The 26,113-nt window shown below is 37.5% G+C and overlaps 2 protein-coding genes and 1 non-coding gene across 3 annotated transcripts in view; all 3 read left to right on the top strand.

Annotated features, from left to right (window-relative positions):
• The window catches only part of fam91a1 (family with sequence similarity 91 member A1), a 34,058-nt gene extending 29,488 nt beyond the window's left edge, over positions 1–4,570 (top strand). The window contains exons 19-24 of the mRNA XM_051663064.1: positions 1,401–1,473; positions 1,579–1,716; positions 2,042–2,149; positions 2,397–2,520; positions 2,697–2,766; positions 3,200–4,570. Of these exons, the coding sequence (XP_051519024.1) occupies positions 1,401–1,473; positions 1,579–1,716; positions 2,042–2,149; positions 2,397–2,520; positions 2,697–2,766; positions 3,200–3,385 (699 nt within the window). The 3' untranslated portion in view covers positions 3,386–4,570. The remainder of the gene's footprint in view (positions 1–1,400; positions 1,474–1,578; positions 1,717–2,041; positions 2,150–2,396; positions 2,521–2,696; positions 2,767–3,199) is intronic.
• A 3,224-nt stretch (positions 4,571–7,794) lies between these two features.
• lratd2a (LRAT domain containing 2a) lies at positions 7,795–11,850 on the top strand. Its single transcript, XM_051663080.1, has 2 exons — positions 7,795–10,342; positions 10,483–11,850. Exon 2 carries the CDS (start codon positions 10,528–10,530, stop codon positions 11,341–11,343), a length of 816 nt encoding a protein of 271 aa, XP_051519040.1. The 5' UTR covers positions 7,795–10,342; positions 10,483–10,527; the 3' UTR covers positions 11,344–11,850.
• Positions 11,851–20,035: 8,185 nt separating this feature from the next.
• Positions 20,036–20,109, top strand: trnai-aau (transfer RNA isoleucine (anticodon AAU)). Its single transcript has one exon. It is a non-coding gene; the product is annotated as a tRNA-Ile (tRNA).
• Positions 20,110–26,113: the final 6,004 nt, after the last annotated feature.

Here is a 26,113-nt window from a genome sequence, read left to right as displayed (position 1 = left end):
AGCAATGTAGAGAGCATCCTGACTGGCTGCATCACTGCCTGGTACGGCAACAGCACTGCCCTCAACCGCAAAGCCCTGCAAAGGGTGGTGCGAACTGCCAGACACATCATCGGTGGTGAGCTTCCCTCCCTCCAGAACATCTATACCAGGCGGTGTGTGAAAAAAGCTCGGAGGATCATCAGAGACTCCAGCCACCCGAGCCATGGGCTAATCTCACTGCTACCATCAGGCAGGCAGTATCGCAGCATCAGGACCCGCACCAGCCGACTTCATGACAGCTTCTTCCCCTAAGCAATCAAACTTTGGAACTCTTGATCTCTCACGATCGATATACATCAACACTGCACTTTATTAATCTTATTATCTCACAATGGACTGTCTTAAATTATATTCTCTTTTAACAACACACTTGCAACTGACTATCAACCGACAGCCTGAATGTCAATTCAGTACAATACAACCTACTGTATATTTTATATATACTATTTTTTATTGTATACTGTGTATTCTATATTGTATGTATTGTATACTGTACATTGTATATTATTATGTGTATATTAGATATGTAATTTGTGTTGTGTAAATCTGATGTTTATTGTAAATTGGTATATGTCTCATCACTGTCATGACTGCTATATTGCTCGGAGCTGCACCCAAGACTTTCACCCACTGTTGCACTTGTGTATATGGTTGAGTGACAATAAAGTGATTTGATCTGAATAGAGTCCAGTAGAATCTGTTTGAGTTTTCGATTCTTGGGTGTGTTTTGTATAAGAATTAATAAAGAACTGGCAACATATGGGGTCAACATGCATCTTCAAAGGAGAGCTACTGATAACTTTTAACCTTGTAACTTTACAAGTGTTTTTCTTTATGTAAATAATGTACACTGAATGTGTGTTCCTTTGTTTTCTGTGCAGTTGTATATAACTTCCATTTTACAAGCTTGACTTGTAAAAAAAATCTAAATGTATGTTTATAAGGTAACATTGCTTTTATCACTTTACTGAAAGCATACCCAGCATATACACAATACATAATATATAATACATTATAACATCTGTAGATAAAATGTGATGTTGTTCATGTTATAATGTATCACATACAACTATGAATAGGTAAGTATTATCATGTATTGTAATTGCGGTTACAATTAGTTATGAGAAGTTATAACATAAAAGGAATATTATGAGACATTACAAATGCATTATAATGTTTACAACATTAAGAAATGTGGACTTCATAGAAAATGTAACCAAAAGATTGAATTCAGCAATTTTGAGTACAACTTATTTGTGATCATTTAAATTGTATTATATATATACAATTTTGTATCAACCTTATGTCGGCCATTAAAACCCCCATTTTTGATGATGACTAGTTTTATGATCTCTTTTCAGGGTCATGGAATGCATGGACATGGTGAAACTGTCCATGTCCCCTTCCCATTTGACGAGGAAGACCTTAAAGCAGGTAAAATCTCAACTGTCTTTACATAGATCTGATTTCGTCCTTCAATGCAACAGTCTGAATGACCCAGCTATTCTAACCGCCAGTTCTTTTTGTTACCTCTCCCAGAGTTCTCGTATTCCAATATGTGTGCGCACAAAGCCCTTAAGATCCTGCGGGACAAAGTGGATCTGGAGCACCAGTGTGGCTACATCACCATGCTCAACCACAACAACAGACATCGCAGACGACCCAGTGACGCCGACGGTCAGGCTAAGAGCATCTTCCAAATGCACACTGCCTATTTAACCAATCACTGAGAGGCCCGATAAGAACAGCCTCTATGCTGATCATTAGCCACTCTGGGCTGTATTGATAAGTGCTGCAATTAGATTAGAATGAGACCACGAGAACAACCGGTCCAAGCTTTCACCACTGTGTTTTATTAGAGCAGTTTTTTTGGACTATAATTAAATTAATGTTTTAATTGCTGTCTGCTTGTTTGATTGCATCACTAATCAGACTGAAAGCTGTATGCTACCTCTGTGGTCTCAAAGGAACATCAGATTAACTCTCTTTACTTTCCTCGCAGGAGACCCTGAGCTTAGTGGAGTGCTTGATGTCAATGGAAGCAATGAATCTTTCGAGCTGGTTACAGAGGAGAATAATGGAGATGGCATTAAAAAACAGGGAACAGAAGGTATGTGTTCCTGCACTAATGGGCCCAGACAGTCTGGAGAGTTTTGTTTTTGCATTTATTTAGCTGATTGCTATGTTTAAAGATGGTAAAATGTGTAAAAGGAACACGAACTATGTGAATGAAATGTAAATCTTCAGAGCTTTCTACTGAGGCTCACAGAATTTCTATGCCTATGCTAATGGGAAAGCCAGTCAACTGATTTTATCAAGTAAATACAAGGTGTTCAGAAAAATCAATTTGTACACAGGGTTGTCCAGTGAGGATGAGTGGGTTCCTCTGGAACTGTGCTTCGGAATGCCTCTCTTCAGCTCTGAGCTTAACCGCAAAGTGTGTCAGAGGATTGTCTCCCACAAACTCTGCAGCAAAGACAGGTGACATCTAAAACACATATAGTCATTTGTACGTACGTCCATCCATCCATCCATCCATCCATTATTGGCCTTTTTGCCACTTTTATCGATATAGATACATTACAATATATACAACACATTATGGCAATACTGTAATTGGACTAAACAATATTGAACATGCTCTGTTTCTTTTGCAGTCTTCAAGGGTTACTACATTCCAGTCGAAAACTGGCATTAAGAGTTCTCACTTTTGTCCAATCATTCCAGGTAAACCTTCACCATTTTTGTATGGTTCCTAATATATAGTGGGTTTAGTTGATAGTAGCTATGTTAGTGTTCATAATTTAAAGGTTTCATTCAACTGTTTTTCAGTGTTCACATGGTCATGCAAATATCAGAGAATTTTTAAAACTGTAAATTCCAGGCCTGGAACAGAAATGTAATGGTAAAAGTCATGGTAATTTCTGATGTGAATATAAATGTTTTGAGTTATGCTCTGCTTTAAAATATTGCATCAGCTAGAAATTGCTCTTCGTGAGTGCAATCTCTATAAAATGATTTTAACAATCCATTAATCACAAGCCACTGGAAAAGTCCTCATGGAAATTCATCGGTCTAAAGATGTGGGACCCCTGGCGTTGTTTCTCTGTTAGATGTTCTTTGAATTTGTCATGGGTTTACTATTTTTCATCTCTCACAGGACGGCAAACAGCCTGCAGACCCTGACAGCGGGGTTTCGGGTCCCCTGAGTCAACCTCCGGCAGAGTCTGGCGTACCCCTTCCCGCAACCAACCTGCTCTTCAAAGAGGGCGAGCTGAAGGAATGGAGCGGGCGAGCACCGCCCGCCCTACACATCTCTGCCCCACAGAGAGATCAACCCACATAAAATATCATCCTCAAAATCACAGCATTCAGCCCCACACCATATTCCACTTACTTCTGATTGTGTATGTCATGGATTACCATGTTACCTCTGTGGCCCTCAATCACACAGCCATCAAGTGGATGCAAGCGTCCAGAGATCAAGAATCCAGAGTAGCACTTATAGTCCTGATTCACTGAGACGGGTTCTAACACTTGTCCTAACTTTCCACACTTTCATTCATCAGATATCACTTTACTTAAAGTACAAAATGGTTAATTATAAATAGAAAAATATTTACAAAAAGATCCTATTGTGACCTTTAATGTGTATATAGACTTTGCTTGAGAAAACATCCAAGGACCAATCCTGTGGTTGGATGATGTCACCCAGGTCTTCTGTATATGAACCTTAGCCAACTTGTATTGTCATGTTTTGTGACCTGATGCATGATATCATTGCACAAAATCTAAAAAAAACAAAACAAAAAAAAAACTACTTGACTGAATCAGCAGGGTTTGAAAATATGAAGTTCAGGTTTAATTTTGCACAAAGCCTGTGGATGACTTTCAGGTTTATTCTTTTTTTTAAATTCAGTAAGTGTAATCAGCCCATGTCCACACTAATACATTTTTGGTTGAAAACGCATTTATTTAGCTTTTTACACGTTTATAATTTAGAAAGCACTCATTAGTACTGCATACTTGAGAAAACTATATGACTTTAGGAAACGAAATCATATTTGTGTGGACGTGGCCTTAGTTATTGGGTCGTATTCCAGCCGGAAAACGTCCATCTCATTTCTGCAGAGGAGCATTTCTGCTTCACTGAGACCAAAGACCAAATTTTTTGGTTGTTTTTTATGTTGATTTTAACCATTATTTTACTTTTTTGCTGCCTTATTTGCTTTGTGCCCAGTTCACTGCTGTATCACTGAATACATTCATTACACTAGTGTGGCGCTAATTTACTTGGCCAGTTTAAAGAGTTCATGCTTGAATTAACAGCAGTTATACACAATTTTACAATAACAGGATCTCCTTTAGTCAAGAGGGAATGACAGCATGGGCACAGCCACACACAAACCTGCAAGTAGTGACAACAAGGTCATCTATTCTCCATCAATACCTAGATGTGTTGAATATCAGTAGAAGTTTATAGTTTATTGTGAGAATTTGCAGTACTACAGCATTAAACAATGATCCCTCAGTGGCCTGATCTTTTTCCTCTTGCCTTTACTGAGGTTGCTGGCAGTGTTTTCCCAATCAAACCTCGTAGTGTTTGGCAATGATGATGATGATAATTATGATGAAGACGGATTAGAGATCTTGGTGCTGCATGATGAGTGTGTAGAGTCGTGTGTATTGTGCGCCGTTCTCTCCTCATCTGTTGTTTTACCTTTTCCATTAAATCCTTCCTGCAACTATACAATCCAAACAACACCAGCCCCGTGCCTGAACCTGTCACAGTGTTAGGAAAGAATAAAAAATAGTTTTATTAAGTCACCCTGCATTTTAGAAACTCTCTGTTGTAGTGTACTTGATGGGACTGTGGAAAATGATCTTGTAATGAAATTAGTATTAAAGTTACATTTTCCCTCTCACGCCATCCTATTCACCAAAATATATGTTATAACAAATTAATATGTTAAAAGCATATGAAAGGACTAATAAATATGTTACATAAACACCCTTTAAAGGTGTTAGGATGCAGTTTTTCACTAGGAAGTCTGAAGTTCATTCTGTTTTCTTCAGGTTTTTGATGTCTCATAGAGGCAGACTGGTTTTGCTTTTTCCTAGCGAGTGTAGTTACTATTGTATAGTAACACAAATTCAGGGTGTCACCAGGGGGCAGTGAGGCCCTGAAATGGGGCATGTCATCCTAGGAATAGGACATCAACCAGCCTGAGCTAGAAGAAATAATGCCAGTTAACATTTGGGATGTTCTTAATATTTCATTATTATACAGTATGCTGGGTCAGTCTAGTGGTTTGAATCTTTGTTACTAATTATATAATTAATCTTCTTGTAGCTTAATAATTGAAATAGGTTTTATCAAGAGACTTGTTCTTTAAAACTAGGTCAGTAACTGAAGTCAGGAACATTCAGAATTTCACAAAATGTGACTATGAGAGGAACTTTGTCACAGTGGGTGGTTACCCTAACCATTTTTTGTAGATAATTTTTTAGTTTCATACAGCACACTAGCATTCACAAAATATTAATGTTCATTTGTGATACCCTTTAACAGATGTGTTATCTGTTAAGGAAATTGAGCAATGGCTGACAGCAATATTTAGGCGATAAGACAGATAATGATTGTCATGCTGTATGTTGTCATGTTGAGAATTATTATCTCACTGACGTCCTTTATTCAGTTATTCATCCAGAGACCAATGTGAGTAGGACTTTGTGTTTTACACTGTACTTAAAAACATAAGGTATGTTACAACCCCAATTCCAAAAACGTTGGGACAGTATGAAAAATGCTAATTAAAAACAAAAAGTAGTGATTGCAAATTACATTCACCCTTTGCTAAACTGAAAACACTACAACTACAGATTGTGATGTTTTACCTTGTGAATTTCATTTTAAATATTTTTATTTTTTATTTTTATGTACAGTAATTTCAAATCAGATGATTGCAACACGCTTCAAAAAAGTTGAGATGGGCAATTTAAGACTAATAACAATTTGACGATGAACGTAGGTGACGTGAAACAAGAGGTTAAACAGGTGAGGCAATCATGTCATGGTATATAAGGAGCCTCCAAAAACAGCCTAGTCCTTCAAGAGCAAGGATCATTTGAGACTTGTCAATTTGCCAACAGATGCTTCAGCAAATAATCCAGCACTTCGAGAACAATGTTCCCCAAAGACAAATTGGAAGGATTTTGGGCATTTCACCCTCTAGAGTGAACAATGTAGTTAAAAGATTCAAGGAATCTTGTCAAATCTCAGTGCGTAAAGAGCAAGATGAAAACCACATTTTTTTTCTTTTATCCCCTTTTCTCCCAATTTGGAATGCCTAATTCCCACTACCTAGTAGGTCCTCGTGGTGGCGTGGTTACCTCAATCTGGGACAAGATGCCTCCGCTTCTGAGACCATCAATCCGCACATCTTATCATGTGGCTTGTTGTGCATGACACTGCGGAGACTCCGCATGTGGAGGCTCATGCTACTCTCTGCAATCCACGCACAATTTACCACGCGCCCATTGAGAGTAAGAACCACTAATTTCGACCACGAGGAAGTCACCCTATGTGACTCTACCCTCCCTAGCAACTGGAACAATTTGGTTGCTTAGGAGACCTGGCTGGAGTCAGCACACCCTGGATTCGAACTTGCGACTCCAGGGGTGGTAGTCAGCATCAATACTCGCTGAGCTACCCACGCAATGACGAAAACCACTTCTGAATGCGTGTGATCTCTGATCCTTTAGTTGTCACTGTCTTAAAAAAACGGCATTCATCTGTAATGGATATCATGAACATGGGCTAGGGATTATTTTAGGAAACCTTTGTTAGTCAACACCACTCACTGCTGCATCCACAGATACAAGTTAAGACTTTACTATGCAAAGCAGAAGCCATACTTCAACACCGTCCAGAAGCACTGCTGACTTCTCTGGGCTCGGTCTCATCTTAGATGGAGAGTAGAACAGTGGAACCGTGTTTTTGGTCCAATGAGTCCACATTTCAAATAGTTTTTGAAAAACACAGCCGTTGTGTTACCTGTGCCAAAGAGGAAAAGGACCATCCAAGCTGTTATCAGCGTCAGGTCCAAACGCCAGTCTGTATGGGCCAGGGATGTGTCATGGCATGGGTAACTCGCACATCTGTGAGGGCACCAATAATGCAAACAGATATGTACAAATTTTGGAGCAGCATATACTGCCATCCAGCACCATCTTTTCCAGGGACATCCCGGAATTTTCAGCAGGACAACTTCAAACCACAAACTGCCCGGATTACAAGTGCATGGCTGTGTAAGCAGAGAGTGCGGGTGCTAGATTGGCCTGCCTGCAGTCCTGACCTGTGTCCAACTGAGAATGTGTGGCGCATTATGAAGCACACCATACGGCAACGAAGACCCTGTACTATTGTGCAGCTGAAGACCTGCATAATGGATAAATGGGGGAAAATTTAAACTTTTGTCTTCAGTGCCCAAATGCTTAATAAGTGTTATTAGAAGAAATGGTAATGTTTCACAGTGGTAAACACTCGACTATCCCGACTTTTTTGGAGCGTGTTGCAATCATCTGATTTGAAATGACTGTACATTAAAAAAAACAAAAAAAACTAAAAAACAATGAAATTCACAAGGAAAAACATCATATAATGTGTAGTTGTAGTGCTTTCAATATAGCAAAGGGTGAATATAATTTACAAATCACTCATTTTTGTTTTTATTAGCATTTTTCATACTGTCTCAACTTTTTCAGAATTGGGGTTGTAGTTTGTTTCAGTCTTGTTTTCATAAGTACACATTTGCTTTCACTGTGTTATTATGAAAAGGACCTAATTATCATAGTATAAAAATCCTGTTATTTTACTCTAAAATACTGCCAGCTGTGGTTGCCAGAATCTCAACAACAACAACAAAAAAGAATACAGTGACCATATTTCAGTAATTACGGATGCCATTTTGGTGCCTTTATATTTTACAGTTCACAATACTGTTCATATTATTGAATAATATAAACTTAATATAACAACCTTCTGGAACAAAAAAAATCTGCATTTCACTTTAAAATGTATTGTTGCACGACAGTAACAACAGAAGGCCACATGATTACTTAAATTTCATCAAGAGTGGCCCCTCCAGAAGCAATGAACAATACAAATTAAAAGACACATTGTTACCCACACAAAACACCATCAGGATTACACATTATGCCATAACCATTAACTTGATTACATAACATATAACACAGAACACCTCAATGTACAGAACTGATATCAAAAATAAGAGGAACCATAACTACTTCCATAAAATATAATGAAATGTGATGGGTCACACAAGGGATTCTGTGAAAAAACTATTATTGTTTTTCACTGTAATTTTAAGTTTACCGTAAATGTACATGTACTCTCTTGTTAAACCTAATATAATTGTTTACCATTATTTATATGGTAAAATCATAGTTTTTACATAAAAATTACATTTGTGTTATGGTTATATACCTGTTAAGCATTTTTTTGTTACTGTAGCATTTTTACATTCATTCAAATTATGGACATTTTTTAAACACTTATTTATTACCAGCTAATTTTACCATAAAACCAAAACAAAATATTTTGTTGATATTTTAAAGCATTTAACTCTTTCACTGAAAACATCACTAAAATGAAGCATTTACATCAGTTTATGGTCACAATTCAGATTAGTAATCAAGTTACAGTGTACTGTAATTACAAAAGTAGCCTATGTACAGGGCAGATTACTTCTGAATTGTAATCTGGTACTGATTACAAATTACGTTACTAAAATTGAAATCATTAACATAATCTCTTGGATTATAATTTTAAAGTAATCTAATCTGATTGCTTTTGGATACTCATTTTTATTTAATGTCACATGCATTTGAGTAGGATAAGCCTGTACCATTTAGACAATGTTGCTTAAATCCATTAAAGAAAACTTGACAACACTTTAAAACGGTTACATTTGTTAACATTATCGTTAACTACATTAACTTGAACTAAAACTGAACAAGAATTTATTAATCTTAACGTTAAATTCTTCAGGGTAACGTTACCTTCTTCATACTAACACATTTCTAAAATCAAAAGTTGTATATGTTACCATTAGTTAATGCACTATGAACTAACAATGAACACTTGTATTTTTATTGAATGAAATGAACAAAAATTAATAGACACTGTAAAAAATATATTGTTCATTGTTAGTTCATGATACGTAATGCATATACTAATGTTAACAAATGCAACCTTATTATAAAGTGCTACCGAAAACTTAATTAATCAAAATATGAGAATTGATATTATTTTTTGTTAACTCGCTATGTGTCTGTTTCTGAGTGAAATTAAGGCACTTAAAATGGTCTTACTCTGGCAATTTTGGCATTACAGACACCATCCATGTGTGGTAACACAACATCAGACCAGTTATATTTGTGTATTAGGGACGAAAGAAAAAAAAAACAGTCTCAAAAGTTGTCACAAAAGCAAAAGCGCATTCATGTTCATTTTTGAAGACGAATACAAAAGCTATTCACAAAACTAAAACTAACTAAACACAAGTTTGGCAACCGACTTCCCAAATGTTTATCAGCTGTAGGCCGATTTAGAATGAATCATTTTTCAGTATTTAAAAAGAAGAATTTGAGGGATCAATAAATTATGAAAAAATTACTTATGATTAATATGTAATCGTTTAATCCTTCAAAAAGTAACTGTAATCTGATTGAGTATTTTAAAATGTAATTTAATCTAATTACAAGTACTTCATTTTGTAATCTGATAACATAATCCAGATTACATGCAATCCATTACTTGCCAACACTGCCTGTGTAATACTGATGAATAGCATTTACTTTATGGCCTACTGTGTGCCATTATGTTTTATTATGTAATTATTAACATATGTGTAACATGAACTGTAACATAAATATTCATAAACTGGTTTCTGTATTAGGCTCTTGATGACGATGAAAAGTGCTCTATCTCTTTAAATGAGGGAGCATGTGTAGTGTTGCTGTGGTTGGTTTTCATCCAGCTCTGCCTGTTGGAGTCGACAAACACTGCAAGTACACTTCAGAATAGCAATGCGTTTTAGTCAAGGCACAGACACTCTCTTGTTTATCTTTCTCGCAAGCAACATGTTATTAATTCCAGCCATTTGTAAATGAAGCTTTGAAGAACTTTCTGCTTGGAGGCATCAGGTGTTAACAGACTACCAACTGCGTGGATTACAGACAAACAACACTACTGTACACCAACCATCTCATCTGGATAGTAAGTTTAAAGCAATACATGTTAAAACGGCTTGCCATATGTGGATCGGAAGTAGAGATGCAGGTTTACTATTAAAGTATCCGCATATCCAGAGCATCGCAGTGCACTTCCAAATGTCGATGTCGGTCTGCTTGTAACAGGTGGAGCTCGTTTCACTCCATCCGTCCGCCGGAGAAGTGGCATATATGGGCAACCAGGTTGACAAACTGTCACACCTAAGTTACGCCGAAGTTCCCACGACAGACCCGAACGGATTCGACGCCGAAGAAGACGTCCCGCGGATCGGGGTCTCATACATTTTCGCGACGGACGACGACGAACTGGACGATCATCATGTCGATGGATCGGAGCAGAATCAGGAAGAGAAGCACTACGACAAACGAAACGAGCTGGACTGCGCCGTTTATCATCGCGACGAGTGTATTTACGAGAAGAGCGTCAAGGCTGCAGATACAGAGACGTTCAGCCCGGAGAATTTATTAAACAAGTGTAAGCCCGGGGATCTGCTGGAGTTCGTGTCCACCGGGCAGTACCCGCACTGGGCTGTGTACGTCGGCGACTTTCAGGTGGCGCACCTGCACCGGGCGGAGGTCAAGAACAGTTTCCTGACCGATGCTAGCCAGGGCAGGAGGGGAAGGATCGTGAACGAGCTGTATAAATTCAAAGCCCTCAGTCCCGATGTGGTGGTGCAGAACGCGATGGAGCAGGTCGGGGCGAAAGACGGAGAATTGAGTTGGAGGAACTCGGAGTGTTTCGCCGCCTGGTGCAAATTCGGTAAACGCGAGTTTAAGATGGGAGGAGAGATACGCATCGGAAAACAACCGTACAGATTAAAGCTGCTCTTGTCTGATAAGCAGTCGCATGTGTTGGAGTTTCAGAGTTTGGAGGATGTGATCATGGAAAAGAGGAGAAACGATCAGATCGGTAAAGCGGCTGTTATTCAAGAACTGGCTCATCATTTGAGCAACAGCGGAAGCAGCAGGAGTGAAGCAATCCATTGACATGCAACAGGTTGAGGACAGATATGGAGCATTCAGTGTGCTGATCTCTGACATCACGCGTTATGATGATAAATGCATACATTTTAAGTCTTAAAAGTGTATTTTAAGTTAGACTTTAAAATAAACTGGCTCTCAAGAACTGTTAATTATGTAAAAGGCTCTATGAGTTCCGTAAATCAGCATATGTGGACCATGCTTTCTGAAAGTTTTAGCACAAGAAAGTAAATCATGACTGAATCCACCAAGTCTGCCCTCCTACTGAGTTATTCCTCCTTTTCTCATCTCCTTTTTTCACACTTTTTACTCCAGTGAATATTTCTCAGGGTAGGTTTATATTCTAAATCAGTTTCTGTAGAGCAACATGGCTACAAAAAAAGCTGTTGAACATTTTCAACGTTATTGCCCAGGAATAAAGTTACAGTTCATTGAATATACACTCAGTGACCACTTTATTAGTTACACCTGTACACCTACTTATTCATGCGATTATCTAATCAGCCAATCGTGTGGCAGCAGTGCAGTGTATAAAATCAGGCAGATACGGGTCAGTAGCTTCAGTTAATGTTCACATCAACCATCAGAATGGAGGAAAAAATGTATCACAGTGATTTCGACCATAGCATGATTTTTGGTGCCAGATGGGCAGGTTTGTGTATTTCTCCTGGGATTTTCACGCACAACGGTCCCTAGAATTTACTCCGAATGGTGCCAAAAACAAAAAAACATCCAGTGAGCGGCAGTTCTGTGGGCGGAAACGCCTTGTTGATGAGAGAGGTCAACGGAGAACGGTAACTAAGATAACCCCTCTGTTCAATTGTAGTGAGCAGAATAGCACCTCAGAATGCACAACATGCCGAACCATGGTGGGCTACAACAGCAGAAGACCACATCGGGTTCCACTTCTTTTAGCCAAGAATAGAAAGGTGCAGTGGGCACAGGCTCACCAAAACTGGACAGTTAAAGACTGGCAAAACATAGCCTGGTCTAGTTTCTGTTCTTGACTGACAGAAGTGGAACCCAACGTGGTCTTCTGCTGTTATAGCCCATCTGCCTCAAGGTTCGACTTGTTGTGCATTCTGAGATGATATTCTTCTCACCACAATTGTACTGAGCGTTTATCTGAGTTACTGTAGCCTTTCTGTCAGTTCGTACCAGTCCGGCCATTCTCTGTTGACCTCTCTCATCATCAAGGCATTTCTATCTGCAGAACTGCCCCTCACTGGATGTTTTTTTGTTTTTGGCACCATTCAGAGTAAACTGTAGAGACTGTTGCATGTGAAAATCCCAGGAGATCAGCAGTTACAGAAATACTCAAATCAGCCCATCTGGCACCAACAATCATGCCACGGTCTAAATCACTGAGATCAAATTTTTTCCCCATTCTGATGGTTGATGTGAACATTAACTGAAGCTCTTGACCCGTATCTGCCTGATTTTATACACTGCACTGCAGCCACACAATTGGCTGATTAGATAATCGCATGAATAAGTAGGTGTACATAATAAAGTGGTCACTACCTTTTGTGCCAACTTGCCCCAATAGCAGAACATGTTGCCAGACTATATGGGGCAAGTTGACACAGTGTGAACATTGGGGGGAAGGAGGACATCACCTCCCCTCCGTCACCACCACCAAAACCAAATCTACACCTCTCTTTAAAACTGCTGCATTGAACAGCCTAATTTAAGCTTTTGAGCAAAATTTGAAAGGTAAAAAAATTATGAGGCACACTACAATTCATGAAATGACAAAAATATCAAAACATTGTTTTGGCCAACAGATATTGTAATTGATAAATTTCATCAATTTATGACATTAAAAACACATGTGACATCCTGCCCCGATCTGACATTAAAGGTACTGTACATTCCGGGTTTAATACAAATTAAGCTCAATCGACAGCATTTGTGGCATAATGTTGATTACCACAAAATATTTTGACTCATCTCCTTTTCTTTAAAAGAAGCAAAAATCAAGGTTACAGTGAGGAACTTACAATGGAATGGGGCCAATTGTTTTTGAGGGTTTAAAAGCAGAAATTTGAAGCTTAGTTATAATATATATAAAAGCTCTTACGTAAGATCTTCTGATAAAACGTGTGTATTATCTGATTTGTAAAGTTTTTTAAATCAACGTTTTTACAGTTGTTTTAGGCTTTAAGGGTTTACAGCGTTAAGACACCATGGCAACAAAGTTGTAAAACTGAAAATAATTCTGTAAAACACAGAAATGTTTAGTAAGCGATTTTATAACACAAAAATTGTTTGCGTCTTATAACTATAGTGAGTATTTTAACATTTACAGATTGGCCACATTCACTTCCATTGTAAGTGCCTCACTGTAACCTCGATTTTTGCCTTTGTTTAAAGAAAAGGAGGCACAAGTCAAAATTTAGTTTTGTGGTTATCAACATTATACCTTAAATGTTGTCGATTGAGCTTAACTTGTATTGAATCTTTTTGTAAAATTCTGCCTTCATAATACGCCTTAATGTATGCCAGTGGTTTTATCATGTTTGATTGTTTACATAAGAGAGCTATAACAAAATCTAAAATTGAAAATTTTCTTTGGAGGGTAGAATTCACAAAAAAAATAAATAAATAAAAAATAAAATTCTAATATAAGTGTTTTTTGACGTAGGTATTTGAAATGAACATAGAAATCTACTGCCAGAGAAAACAGTATTTGCTCAAGTGGATTCGTCAGTACTCTGCAAACTCTCCAAAACATTTATTTGCAAAGCTGCCAAAGTTGGATTGGTCCTCCCACTTGTTGAATATTGTGATAAGTTGAATCTGTGCCTGTGTGTGTTAACTGAATTAGAGATTACTGATCAAACTGGTTAATAATCAGTCATATAATGGCTTATATTTTCATCACTGCTTCAAAACACAAAAATACGATTCCTGAGAAGTGCCACAGAAGTGAGCCATTCAGTCGTGAGATCGTGAGATGTTGATCAGTCAAATGTTTTGTCCAAACTGGACTTTGACCTCCAACTTTGCTTATGAGAAAGCAGCAGGTGGACATTCTGAATGGTCAACAACACACAATGGCACATACTGTCACAGTGACTTATCTCACTAAACAGGAGACTTGCCTTTGAAATACACCATATATGACGTGTTTTGTTGGAGGAGGAAACGGTGTTTTATTATTTACGCCCAATCGCACTGCTACAGGGCCACACTGGGTAAACAAAGTGATGCTGGGGAACAGGGAAGTAATTACAACTGCCATACTTTGAGTGAATAATGGCTGCCCACAATGGCAACAAGACACTCTTTGTGAGTCACTGGAAAGCTTGAGACAACAGCCCCCTGATGAGTATTTAGTCAATTATGTTTTAAATGTGATCTGACTCAATGACACTGTCCTTTGTGCACTGAGTTTCTGTCCCCTTGCTTTATCTGTGTGGTTTGGTGATATTTCCCAAATAGTATGTGCTCTCATTTTTGCTCCAGTACTGCTTTGCATGTTTCAAGTACAGTATAATATTAGTCCACAGATACAGATTGGATACTGAGGAGAGCCTTCATGTTTCTCTGAAGTCCAAAATGACCAGATATCAAATACTTTTGTGTTCCCTAGAAAAATTAACATTCAAAATCTCATCAGCCAAACTGATGGAGGAACATGTTCATTTAATCCGACCGATTGCCAGAGTAAGCATATATAACAGCTGCTTACCTCCGTGTTGTGACGATTCTTCCGGCATCCCTCCACCACCCCATCTCCCCCTGTCTATTCATTAATAACTAAACTAAGTCCGTGGGGGTATTTGAGCTCGGGACACGTCTCAAGCCTCGAGACCTCTGCCAGGGACAGTGAGCCAAACATGTTTACGCTATACTCATTGCAGGATTAGTTTAACTTGTGAACTACTGAATTTTAATGAATTTTAAGAATATGTGATTTTTTTTTTTTTTTTTAGAATATGTGATATAATTTGAAAGCATATCAACAGAACTTATAAGAAACATAAGTCAATCAAGCAGTTCTTATTATAGAACTTTAATAATTAGAACTAAAATGTAGCAACCATGAATTAATTAACATTTTCATATTAAACAAAAAAGTCTGACTGCAGTCAAACATTTCAAACATTAGTCCTGTCTGCCAGAACCAAATAATCAAAGCATAAAAATATTTCCTTAAGCCAAAGAACACTATCATCTTTTAGACAACGACATGGTCATTGTTGTCACACACATGACCATAATGAAAGAAATCCAGGATGTCTGTCCCATTCAGATTTTTGGCTGGTTGTTGTGCATGAGACATTAGGGGAGAGTTGAGTAAGATGAGCCGAGTTTTACATACATTGTCTCCTATACAAGAAAAAATTAGACAGAGGCAAAATGAATAGAGCTAACTTTATTTCAAGGTGTCTGCTATCCATTGATATTATAAAAATGAGTCTGTGATAAAAAGCCACAAATATATGGCCCTTTAAAAACAATTATCCATTGGCTCAACTTGCCCCAGGTTAGGGGTATGTTGCTCCTGGTCAGTGGGTAAGATGAGCCATCTGGGGGTAAGCTGACCAATTGATTTTTTTTTTTCACGTGAAACACTGCATAAAATTCAACAAATTATTTTTCATGTAAAATTTCTAATCTATAATCAATTTGTTTATTAATTTAATTAGAATCTTCCACTTCCAACCTTGTTTCCTTTAACACAGTGGATTTGTATTGCATGTAAATAATTAAACTATTTGGATCAATCACTTAGCATAGCCTACAGTAAATAAAGTCTTTGCCAGAAGAAATAAAAAAATCTCTTCTTTTAACTCCAAACATTATAAAAAAGCCATTGTTTTTAGAACAAATTTAAGTAAAAAACAGTGGCTCAACTTTCCCTATACTGTTCAGTTCATATTGGCAACCAGCTTAGAACTTAAAGGATAATTTTGTGCAAGAAAAGCATGAGTATTTATACACTGGATATACACCAACATGCATATGTAATGTTGTACCTAAATAAAGTTGCTTTGGCACAACAGTCATTAAACCTCGAATGCAAAAAACACTTCTTCTTTTTTTTTTTTTTTTTTTTTTAATTTTTTTTATATAAAAAATATGCTTTCCTCTTTCCCATGTGCTTCTCTTCACAGCCAGATAGAAAATCATGGATACTTCCTGCTTACAAGTTCACATGACAAAAAGTATGAACAGTTGCCTAGATACAGTGGGTGGGTCAATTTACCCACAGGCTCATCAAACCCCACTCTCCCCTATTGGTCATTCAGTGTTTCAGTGAAAAAGACTAACAATAAATAGGTCATAAAGAGGTCCGAGATTAAAAACTTGCTAAAAGTTACCAAAACGTAAAATGTTTTCATTTGTTTAACAACATTAACTTATAACGGTCAAAGATTACTTTTGTTTGTACTCACGTCTTGTCTCAGGTGGATTGCGTATTATCAATAGCTCAGTGCATGGCAGGCTGTTGGTCTCATTAATATTAATCACGTTGTCTGCGTTAACCCGAACTGATTTGCTGAATCAAAACGGGGACTGTGACATGTGAGGGCTAGCCAATGGGATTACCGCTTTTGAGTAAGTTCCGCCCACTGCCGAAGCAATCAGCTGGTAGAGGCTTCTGCTGGGTCTTAAAGGCGTCATTTCATGTGAACGGCAAAATGTTTTTGCCCTTGCACTACGATTATGCAAAATAATTGTAATTAAAATGAAGCAAAATAAAAATGTAAATATCTCAAAAAGGGGGTGGGGAATTTAGTTATTTCAAAAAATGAGGGGGCATGCCCTCCCCCACAATTATAATGATTGCACGACGGTGAGTCTTTTTTGGGTAAACTATTCCTTTAAAGAAAAAAAAAAAAAAAAAAAAGTAGTCATGCGCACCCAGTGACACATTCATCAAATCACTTTGTCCTTAGCCTACCTGCATGGTATCTGGCAGACCTTCACATCAGATGACCTGGGTTGAGGTGAACCTGAGTGACTCATTTCTCATTTATTAAATGATTTGAAAACTTTGTCGAACATGCGTAACCCACACCAAAACCTTTTTCTCACTTCCCATTATCTCTTCACACCTGAGTCATTATGTAAATCCACTTTTATTTGCTGCATTGTCTGAAGTATTCAATTTTATAATATTTAATTATGTCCTGCAGTCAAGATTTTCATGCAAATTACCATGCAAGGTACCAGTGTGTCCTTTAATGATATACCTTTGATATCCTTAGGGCTTTACAAAGTGCCCACTTACATTTTTTAAAGCCATGTTTAAATTATGCAAATATTGGAGATTAAGCCGCTACCATCTTTATAACACCTGCATTTGTTGTCATAAATGTAGAAAGAAATGACTCAGAATTCTTGCATGATTGTATTTTGATAACACTAACGCCAGCCTCCCATGTGCTTCACTAGACACACATGAGAGGCTACAGAGGATACGAGTTTAAGTGCAGCAATAAGCAGGAAGGAAGTAGTTGCAGTCAATTTGCTTTCTCACCTCTCATACTTTTGAGTCTTTCTGTTTTAAAGAGGTAAACATGAAGCAGCTGCTGTTACTGTTATTGATAGCCTGTTTCAGCGTATGCCACATTTTTTCCAAAATTTTATGAGCCAAATTATGAGCAAACATTACTTTTATTATTGAACCGAATGTAGAATAAGCTCAAGATCAGGTTGGTCATGTCTTCTACTAGCAAAACAAGTCCCTGCACAATGCATAGAAGGCAACAAGAGTATAAAGCACTGTTTTATAGAGATCTAAACAGGTGAAGGATATCACTGAGAGAGACAAAAATATTACAGTATTAACATAACATTCTCATTAATAGATAAGATACTTGGAACTGAGGAAGAACATTACATAGATGGGCCAACTGCTTGGAAGAAGTTAAATAAATATTCTGGTTTCAATACAAGTTAAGCTCAATTGACAGCATTTGTGGCAGATGTTGACTGGCACAAAAAAAGAGAAGAGGCAAAAATCGAGGTTACAGTGAGGCACTTACAATGGAAGTGAATGGGGCCAATTTTTGGACATCTTAAAGGCAGAAATGTGAAGCTTATAATTTTATAAAAGCACTTACCATAATTCTTCTGTTACAACATGTGTATTATTTAAGCTGTAAAGTTTTAAATCGCCATTTTTTTTTTACAGCGTTACTCGTTCATTGCAAGGCAGTTGAAAAATTGGATATAAATTTACACAGAAAAGGTTAGTGAGCGATTATATCACAAATCATGTTAACATACATACTGTATACATTTTGTGGCTAAACAGTAAGTATTTGAAAGTTCATGGCTTGGCCCCATTAACTTCCATTGTAAGTGCCTCACTGGAACACAGATTTTTGCTTTTGTTGAAGAAAAGGAGGGACAAGCCGAATTTATTTATTTGATTATTAGTATTTTTTTTTAATCAACATTATGCTACAAATGCTGTTGATTGAGCTTAACTTGTATTGAACACTGAATATTCCTTTAAAGATTTGTTCCCATTATACCTTAACGCATTCCATTTTTTGTCTTTCAACAACAAATTCAACACATTTATGAACCAAATATATATAATATATACAGCCCCAATTCTGAAAAAGTTGAGACAGTATGAAAAATGCTAATAAAAACAAAAATGAGTGATTTGTAAATTATATTCACCCTTTGCTATATTGAAAGCACTACAACTACACATTATATGATGTTTTTCCTTGTGAATTTCATTGTTTTTTAGTTTTTTTTGTTTTTTTTAATGTACAGTCATTTCAAATCAGATGATTGCAACACGCTCCAAAAAAGTCGGGATAGTCGAGTGTTTACCACTGTGAAACATTACCATTTCTTCTAATAACACTTATTAAGCATTTGGGCACTGAAGACAAAAGTTTAAATTTTCCCCCATTTATCCATTATGCAGGTCTTCAGCTGCACAATAGTACAGGGTCTTCGTTGCCGTATGGTGTGCTTCATAATGCGCCACACATTCTCAGTTGGACACAGGTCAGGACTGCAGGCAGGCTAATCTAGCACCCACACTCTCTGCTTACACAGCCATGCACTTGTAATCCGGGCAGGAGGTGGTTTGAAGTTGTCCTGCTGAAAATTCCGGGATGTCCCTGGAAAAGATGGTGCTGGATGGCAGTATATGCTGCTCCAAAATTTGTACATATCTGTTTGCATTATTGGTGCCCTCACAGATGTGTGAGTTACCCATGCCATGACACATCCCTGGCCCATACAGACTGGCGTTTGGACCTGACGCTGATAACAGCTTGGATGGTCCTTTTCCTCTTTGGCACAGATAACACAATGGCTGTGTTTTTCAAAAACTATTTGAAATGTGGACTCATCGGACCAAAAACACGGTTCCACTGTTCTATTCTCCATCTAAGATGAGACTAAGCCCAGAGGAGTCAGCAGTGCTTCTGGACAGTGTTGAAGTATGGCTTCTGCTTTGCATAGTAAAGTCTTAACTTGTATCTGTGGATACAGCAGCAAGTGGTGTTGACTAACAAAGGTTTCCTAAAGTAATCCCAAGCCCATGTTCATGATATCCATTACAGATGAATGCTGTTTTTGCCCATCTCAGCTTTTTTGGAGCATGTTGCAATCGTCTGATTTTAAATTACTGTACATTTAAAAAAAACATACAATGAAATTCACAAGGTAAAACATCATATAATGTGTAGTTGTAGTGCTTTCAATTGGCCGGTTAGCTCAGTTGGTTAGAGCATGGTGCTAATAATGCCAAGGTCGTGGGTTCGATCCCCGTACTGGCCAAGAATGCTTTAGGGGCAGTGGTGGCTCAGCAGTTAAGGCTCCAGGTTACTGATCAGAAGGTCAGGGGTTCAAGCCCCAGCACTGCCAAGATGCCACTGTTGGGCCCTTGAGCAAGGCCCTTGACCCTATCTGCTCCAGGGGTGCTGTATCATGGCTGACCCTGCACTCTGACCCCAGCCTAGCTGGGATATGTGAAAAAGAAGAATTTCACTGTATATGTGCAAATGTGTGATAAATAAAATTATTATATTATTAATATAGCAAAAGGTGAATATAATTTACAAATCACTCATTTTTGTTTTTATTAGCATTTTTTATACTGTCTCAACTTTTTTGGAATTTGGGTTGTATAATATATATATATATATATATATATACACACACACACAGTATATACACACACTACCGGTCAAAAGTTTTGAAACACTTGACTGAAATGTTTCTCACGATCTTAAAAATCTTTTGATCTGAAGGCGTATGCTTAAATGTTTGAAATTAGTTTTATAGACAAAAATATAATTGTGCCAACATATCAATTTATTTCATTATAAAACTAAAATTTTATTTAAAAAAAAAAAAAGTTTTTGAAATGGATGACTTGGACCAAATAATAAAGAAAAGCAACCAATAAGTGCCCAACATAGATGGGAACTCCTTCAATACTGTTTAAAAAGCATCCCAGGGTGATTCCTCAAGAAGTTGGTTGAGAAAATGTCAAGGGTACATGTCTGCAAATTCTAGACAAAGGGTGACTACTTTGAAGATGTTAAAATATAACACAGTTTTAATTTATTTTGGATTTTTAGTCACAACATAATTCCCATTGTTCAATTTCTATTATTCCATAGTTCCATTAATGTTATTCCATAGTTTTGATGACTTTACTATTATTCTAAAATGTGAAAACAAATTATAATAAAGAATGAGTAAGTGTTTCAAAACTTTTGACCGGTAGTGTAGATAGATAGATAGATAGATAGATAGATTCAAAAACAGCAACGAAAAACAACATTTCTCTCGTACTATAATAACCCGCTGTAAATTCCTAATGTCAGCTGTGGATCTTTTAGTGTATGTCTGTCTGAGCGTTGCACAGTTAGATATTGAATTTTTGCCCATTCTTCAATAAAAATGTGTTCTACTAGATTAGACGAGAGCTTCGGTGGACAGCAGTTGTTGAAAATTAATTTTCTAGACACAGATTTCTGGCTAACTAAACAGATTCTTCAAGGATGTTCTTGTATTTTACTCCATATTTAGTGCCCTTGATGACAACATATGCACAATGCACAGTTCCTCCTGCAGAAAATCAACCCTGCAGCATGATGCCATGGGCTGTATTTGGTTTGCGCCAAATAGCGCTTCACTCTCAGGCCAAAGAGCTTAGCTGTAGTCTCATCAGAGCACAATTTTTTCTTCAAAAGTGTTCAGGTTTTGTCACATGGCTTGGAGCAAACTCCAGGCATGATGAGTTGTCCTTTTCTCAGAAGTGGCTTCCTTCTAGCCACTCTCAAAGACACAGAATCTGTGAAGAGCTGAACAGAGTGCTGATGTCTGTGGACTTCCATTTCTTCTATTAGGAGACTTGCAACTCTGTGCTATAAACTGCCTCTCAGTCACTTCTCTGAAAATTGTGCTTCTAGATCAGTTTCTCAGTATGGTAGGACAGACTGATTGTAGTAGTGTCTAGGTTGTGCTTTGCTTTTACAATAAGTTGCAAAGGACTTGTTTTTACTGCTAAAAACAGTGCAAGTTCTCACAGTCATTTTATGGTAATAATGCAATGTTGCACTAAGAATGTGTTCTCCTAACATTGTAAGAACTTCGCAATGATGTTTCATGAATGTTATTTAACGTTTGGTCCTTACCTTTACATAACACAGCCAAAATTGTTCCCTGTTAACGTTCCCAATTGGGTGGGTTAGAGCATGGCATCACATCGCTTTTATGCATCCTTTTCCTATCACAATTTTGAAACAACTTTTTTATTGGTCTTCTTGTTAGGGAGATCTTAGACAAGGGCTTTCTGAACATTTTTATCCTTGCTTGCTATTCCACATAAGAGACTGCCTTGATGAAAAGGCATTTTGTCCAGAGGCAAGTGGCCTTAGATCTACCATTCCGCTGGGCATTTCTATAAGAACTGATAGTTATTTCAGTATAGCTAAATCGTAATATGTTATGTGAGGACAGTCACTAACTGACTAATTAAGATATAAGCTTGTGCCAGAGTTTTTTTGCCTCGAGAGAACAAGCATTTTTTTTATTTAAAGATGTAGTGTGTAATTTCTGTCCCACTACCATCACCAAATGGAATTACAAAAACAATGACTATTTTCAAACAGGTTTCACAGAACACTTCCCTGTCTGCCATTGGTCACCAAACAGATAATCCCATCGCAAAATCACTCCATTGGTTAAGCAAATGTCTGCCTATTCAGGGTACTCAAACAAACAAACAATATTTCATAGTAATAGCACCACAGAGCCAAGAAATTTACACTTTTTGTTGAAATCTACCTAGAAATGGCCACTTGTAGTTGACTCAGCATAGTAAATTAGGATAGAAGAAAGTTTTTTTGTTTTTATTTGTTTGTTTATTGCAATGTTTCAAACATACACAATCATTTTACACCTTAATTTCATTTTACATAAACCTATCATGTTACAGTCAAATCTTTAAAAACAGTAATAATAGCAATTTACCAGGTAATTGTGTCTAGTATTTGAGCTGTATTCCAAAGTTTTTAGATTCTTTTGGATGCCACCCAAAAGACTTTTAGTTAAGTGTAGCTGTCTTTTCTCCTAGCCAGTTCACACGATCCTCATCCCCTGAATACTAACCCCTCACTGGACTACAACCCCCGTCATGCATTGCCTCCCACCATTATCTCTCACACCTGTTCATTTTTACTCATTATCTGTGTATTTAAGCCCTGAGGTTCTATCATTCTGTGCGAAGTCTTGCCAGTTCTTTCTTAGTCTGTAATTCTAAGCGTTTATCCCTGTTTTGGATTTTTGACCTGTGCCTGTTTATTGTGGATTTTGCCTCTGTGTTTCTTCTTTTGGATTTGTCTGCCTCACTGGACTGCTGGTTTTTGACCTTTTTGCCTGTTTGATCACTCTATTAAACCTGCATATGGATCCTATGTCTGCCTCTCAGTCTGATTCGTTACAGTAGCTGAATACAGTTTTCCTAAGAAGATAAAAATATTTGCACAAATCTGCATCTTGTAAAATTGTGTCACGTTTGCTGCAGTTAGATACTGGAACAACACAAGAAATTATGCCAGCTTCTGGTGATGATAATATGCTCACTTATTTTTTCCTGATAATGCTTCAAATAAGTGACTGAATCTGAATTAGTTTAGTTAATTTTGTCTTAGTTTTAACCTGCATGTAATTACTACTTTTTCTACCACATGAAAGGCAAACAACTTGACAGCAAAATTAACTTTTCTTTTAACCACTGTGTTTTCTCAGAAAAAGTTATTTGATCGGCAACTCAAAAGCTGTCATATAAGAACATGAAAACCACTGCTGGACTCATGAATTGTAGTTTTGTTCTCTGTCTCAGTATGACAACATCAGTTCATTTTTTATGAATTTGGTCCCTTTACTGCATTGCAGACGTTGAAAAGAATGCTGTTATGTTTTCTGAAAGCTTTTAAAGGTTTCAGAGTTTGTCCTTCAGAACTGCCTTTTAAAGATGATGTAAAGACACCGACTTTAAAGCTGATATGTATAATATTCTTTCTCATGTCCCAGCTTAATATACAGAGAGAGACAAATATATGTATGCCATTTGTAGACTGATTTCACCAAAGAGTGTAACACTAGCATTGTTGAAACTCCTCTGCTTGTTTGAGCATCTTTAACAGCTTGACACAGAAACATTAGCTCGAGCAATGGCCTGAGTTTGGGGTGGGACCATCTGTTCAACAACCAATGGAAGACCAACTGGTGACCCTAGTGGGACAGAAACACAATTCAGCTTTAAAGAATAAAATTGCTTCTAAATCTGATACCTGAAGCTTAACGTGGTGATATAAAAATTCTATCTTTGCCCATGTCAAACATACCTGTCAATTATCCAGACTCCATGAGTTGCATTTTTATTCTGGGTAAGTAATACAAAAGTGAGCACACAATTGTATATTTTGATCATTCTGGGCTTGAGTACCTGCTGAATCAATCAAAGCAATGGAAATTTCAGGGCTTCAAGAGACCTCATTGTAATGCTGGGCAGCATCATAACGCTGGGTACACAATGGAATGTCACTGCATTGGGTGTTGATAGACGTGAGTGCCATATTCTAATTTCATTCATGTAGTTTTTTGGTGAGCTAAGTGTGACATATTTGGAAATACACATTTCCTAAGATGCCTTTGTAATGATAAGAGTCTATCCTGGGTTAGACTAAAGATTAGCATACCAAACATATTAGATGCCTTTGTCAGTATTGTGAGCTAATCTGTTAAACGTGATGATGTAGATAAAAGTTTAGGAATAGGATGATGAGCTCATTATGTTCAGTGGAACATCATTTAACGTATTAACATGTTTTATAGGGCATACATGGTAATATTAAGACATTTTTATGAACTATTTTACATGCACGATCTTACACTGATTAAGCCGACAACATGTAAGGTCATGAAACACCATAAACCATGTTCTTTATTTGGAGAAAAGCCATATGTTTTAAGCAAAGACAGATTGGCATGTAGTCTGTTTGCCAATTTCTCCTATTTCGTGAATGTGAATTTCTGTTGAACGTTTTGAACGGTGTTTTAGAATGAACTGATTTTTGACAGTTATCAGCATATTAACAGCAGTTATAGCATATACTCAATGTTTATTTTAAGGACATTGTCATTTACTTTTCTATGATTGTGTCGAGCAGGGCGAGGCCGAGCGGCATCTGGGCAGAGCGAGGCCGGTAAGATAAGCAGTGAATGAGTTCCACCTGTGTGCCACACCGTTCTGGCATTCCAGGAGGGAGTATTTGAGGAGAGGAGACAGCAGCAGACGGCGAGAGAGAGAGAGAGAGAGAGAGACGTATGAGCGGTGTCTTTGTGTGTGTGACGTTGTCTTGAACGTGTCTGCTGAAAAGCAACACGTGCAGTGAATGTTTCAGCTGAAAAGCTTTATTGTGTGACGCTGAAAAGTGCAACAATAAATGTCTACGTGTTTTGTCAAGCCGGTCCTAGCTTCCTCCTTTCCCGAATTGTTACAATGATAAACTGTTTTGCTACACTGTTGGGTCGCCACTTGATGTCCAATGTAAAATCAGAACCAGTCCATTACACATAATGATCAATTAACTGCTTTTGTGCACCAGCCTAATGGATTTGTAAGAGGCCTTAAATGTGTTGGGAATAATCGAAGCTTCTCTCAGAGTGGGGAGACTGGAATTTTTTATGCACTGAGTAATACATCTAAGAGAAGAGGGAGTCTTGAGGTCTGCCTCATATAGATAAGAGCTGTGTAGGATTGCCCTTATCCGGCATTAAAGTGCTCTCGCTACTCTTGTCTGACTCAGGTCTCCTCCAACCCAAACCTGCCATCCATAATAGTACACCTTTACTGCTAAGATCCAGTGGTGGGTGCATGAAGTTATATGTCAGAGAAGTAAATGGCTAAAGGAAGGTAATTGGTATGAAATGTCTCCTGCTCAACTCTAGACCGCCTGCTGTGCACAAAGGACTGTGGACATGAGTACATTAAAACAAGGAAGAGTGGTGGGTACCAAGTTGGTTCTTCACGTCATAAAATGTAAGACATTCTTGTGCACATTCACAATAGTTTACAATTATGGAGTTTACAGTTTACAATTATGGAAGTTTGGTAACAACATACATTATGACACCTGTACATCTTGTTTTCACAGAAATGTTCAATTTCAACTGATAAGCATAAACCACTCACATTTAATAAGAAAGATGGCTTATAGCAAGAAATCCAAGTAATAGAGAAGTACTTTAATATTAAAAAGTTAAA

This window comes from Myxocyprinus asiaticus, chromosome 30 (genome assembly GCF_019703515.2).
Source record: "Myxocyprinus asiaticus isolate MX2 ecotype Aquarium Trade chromosome 30, UBuf_Myxa_2, whole genome shotgun sequence".
Lineage (NCBI taxonomy): Eukaryota > Metazoa > Chordata > Actinopteri > Cypriniformes > Catostomidae > Myxocyprinus > Myxocyprinus asiaticus.
This window is presented reverse-complemented; position numbering and strand designations above follow the sequence as displayed.

Excerpts from the sequence above, each read along its gene's own strand:
- lratd2a (XM_051663080.1), top strand. The coding sequence starts at position 10,528 with ATGGGCAACCAGGTTGACAAACTGTCACACCTAAGTTACGCCGAAGTT.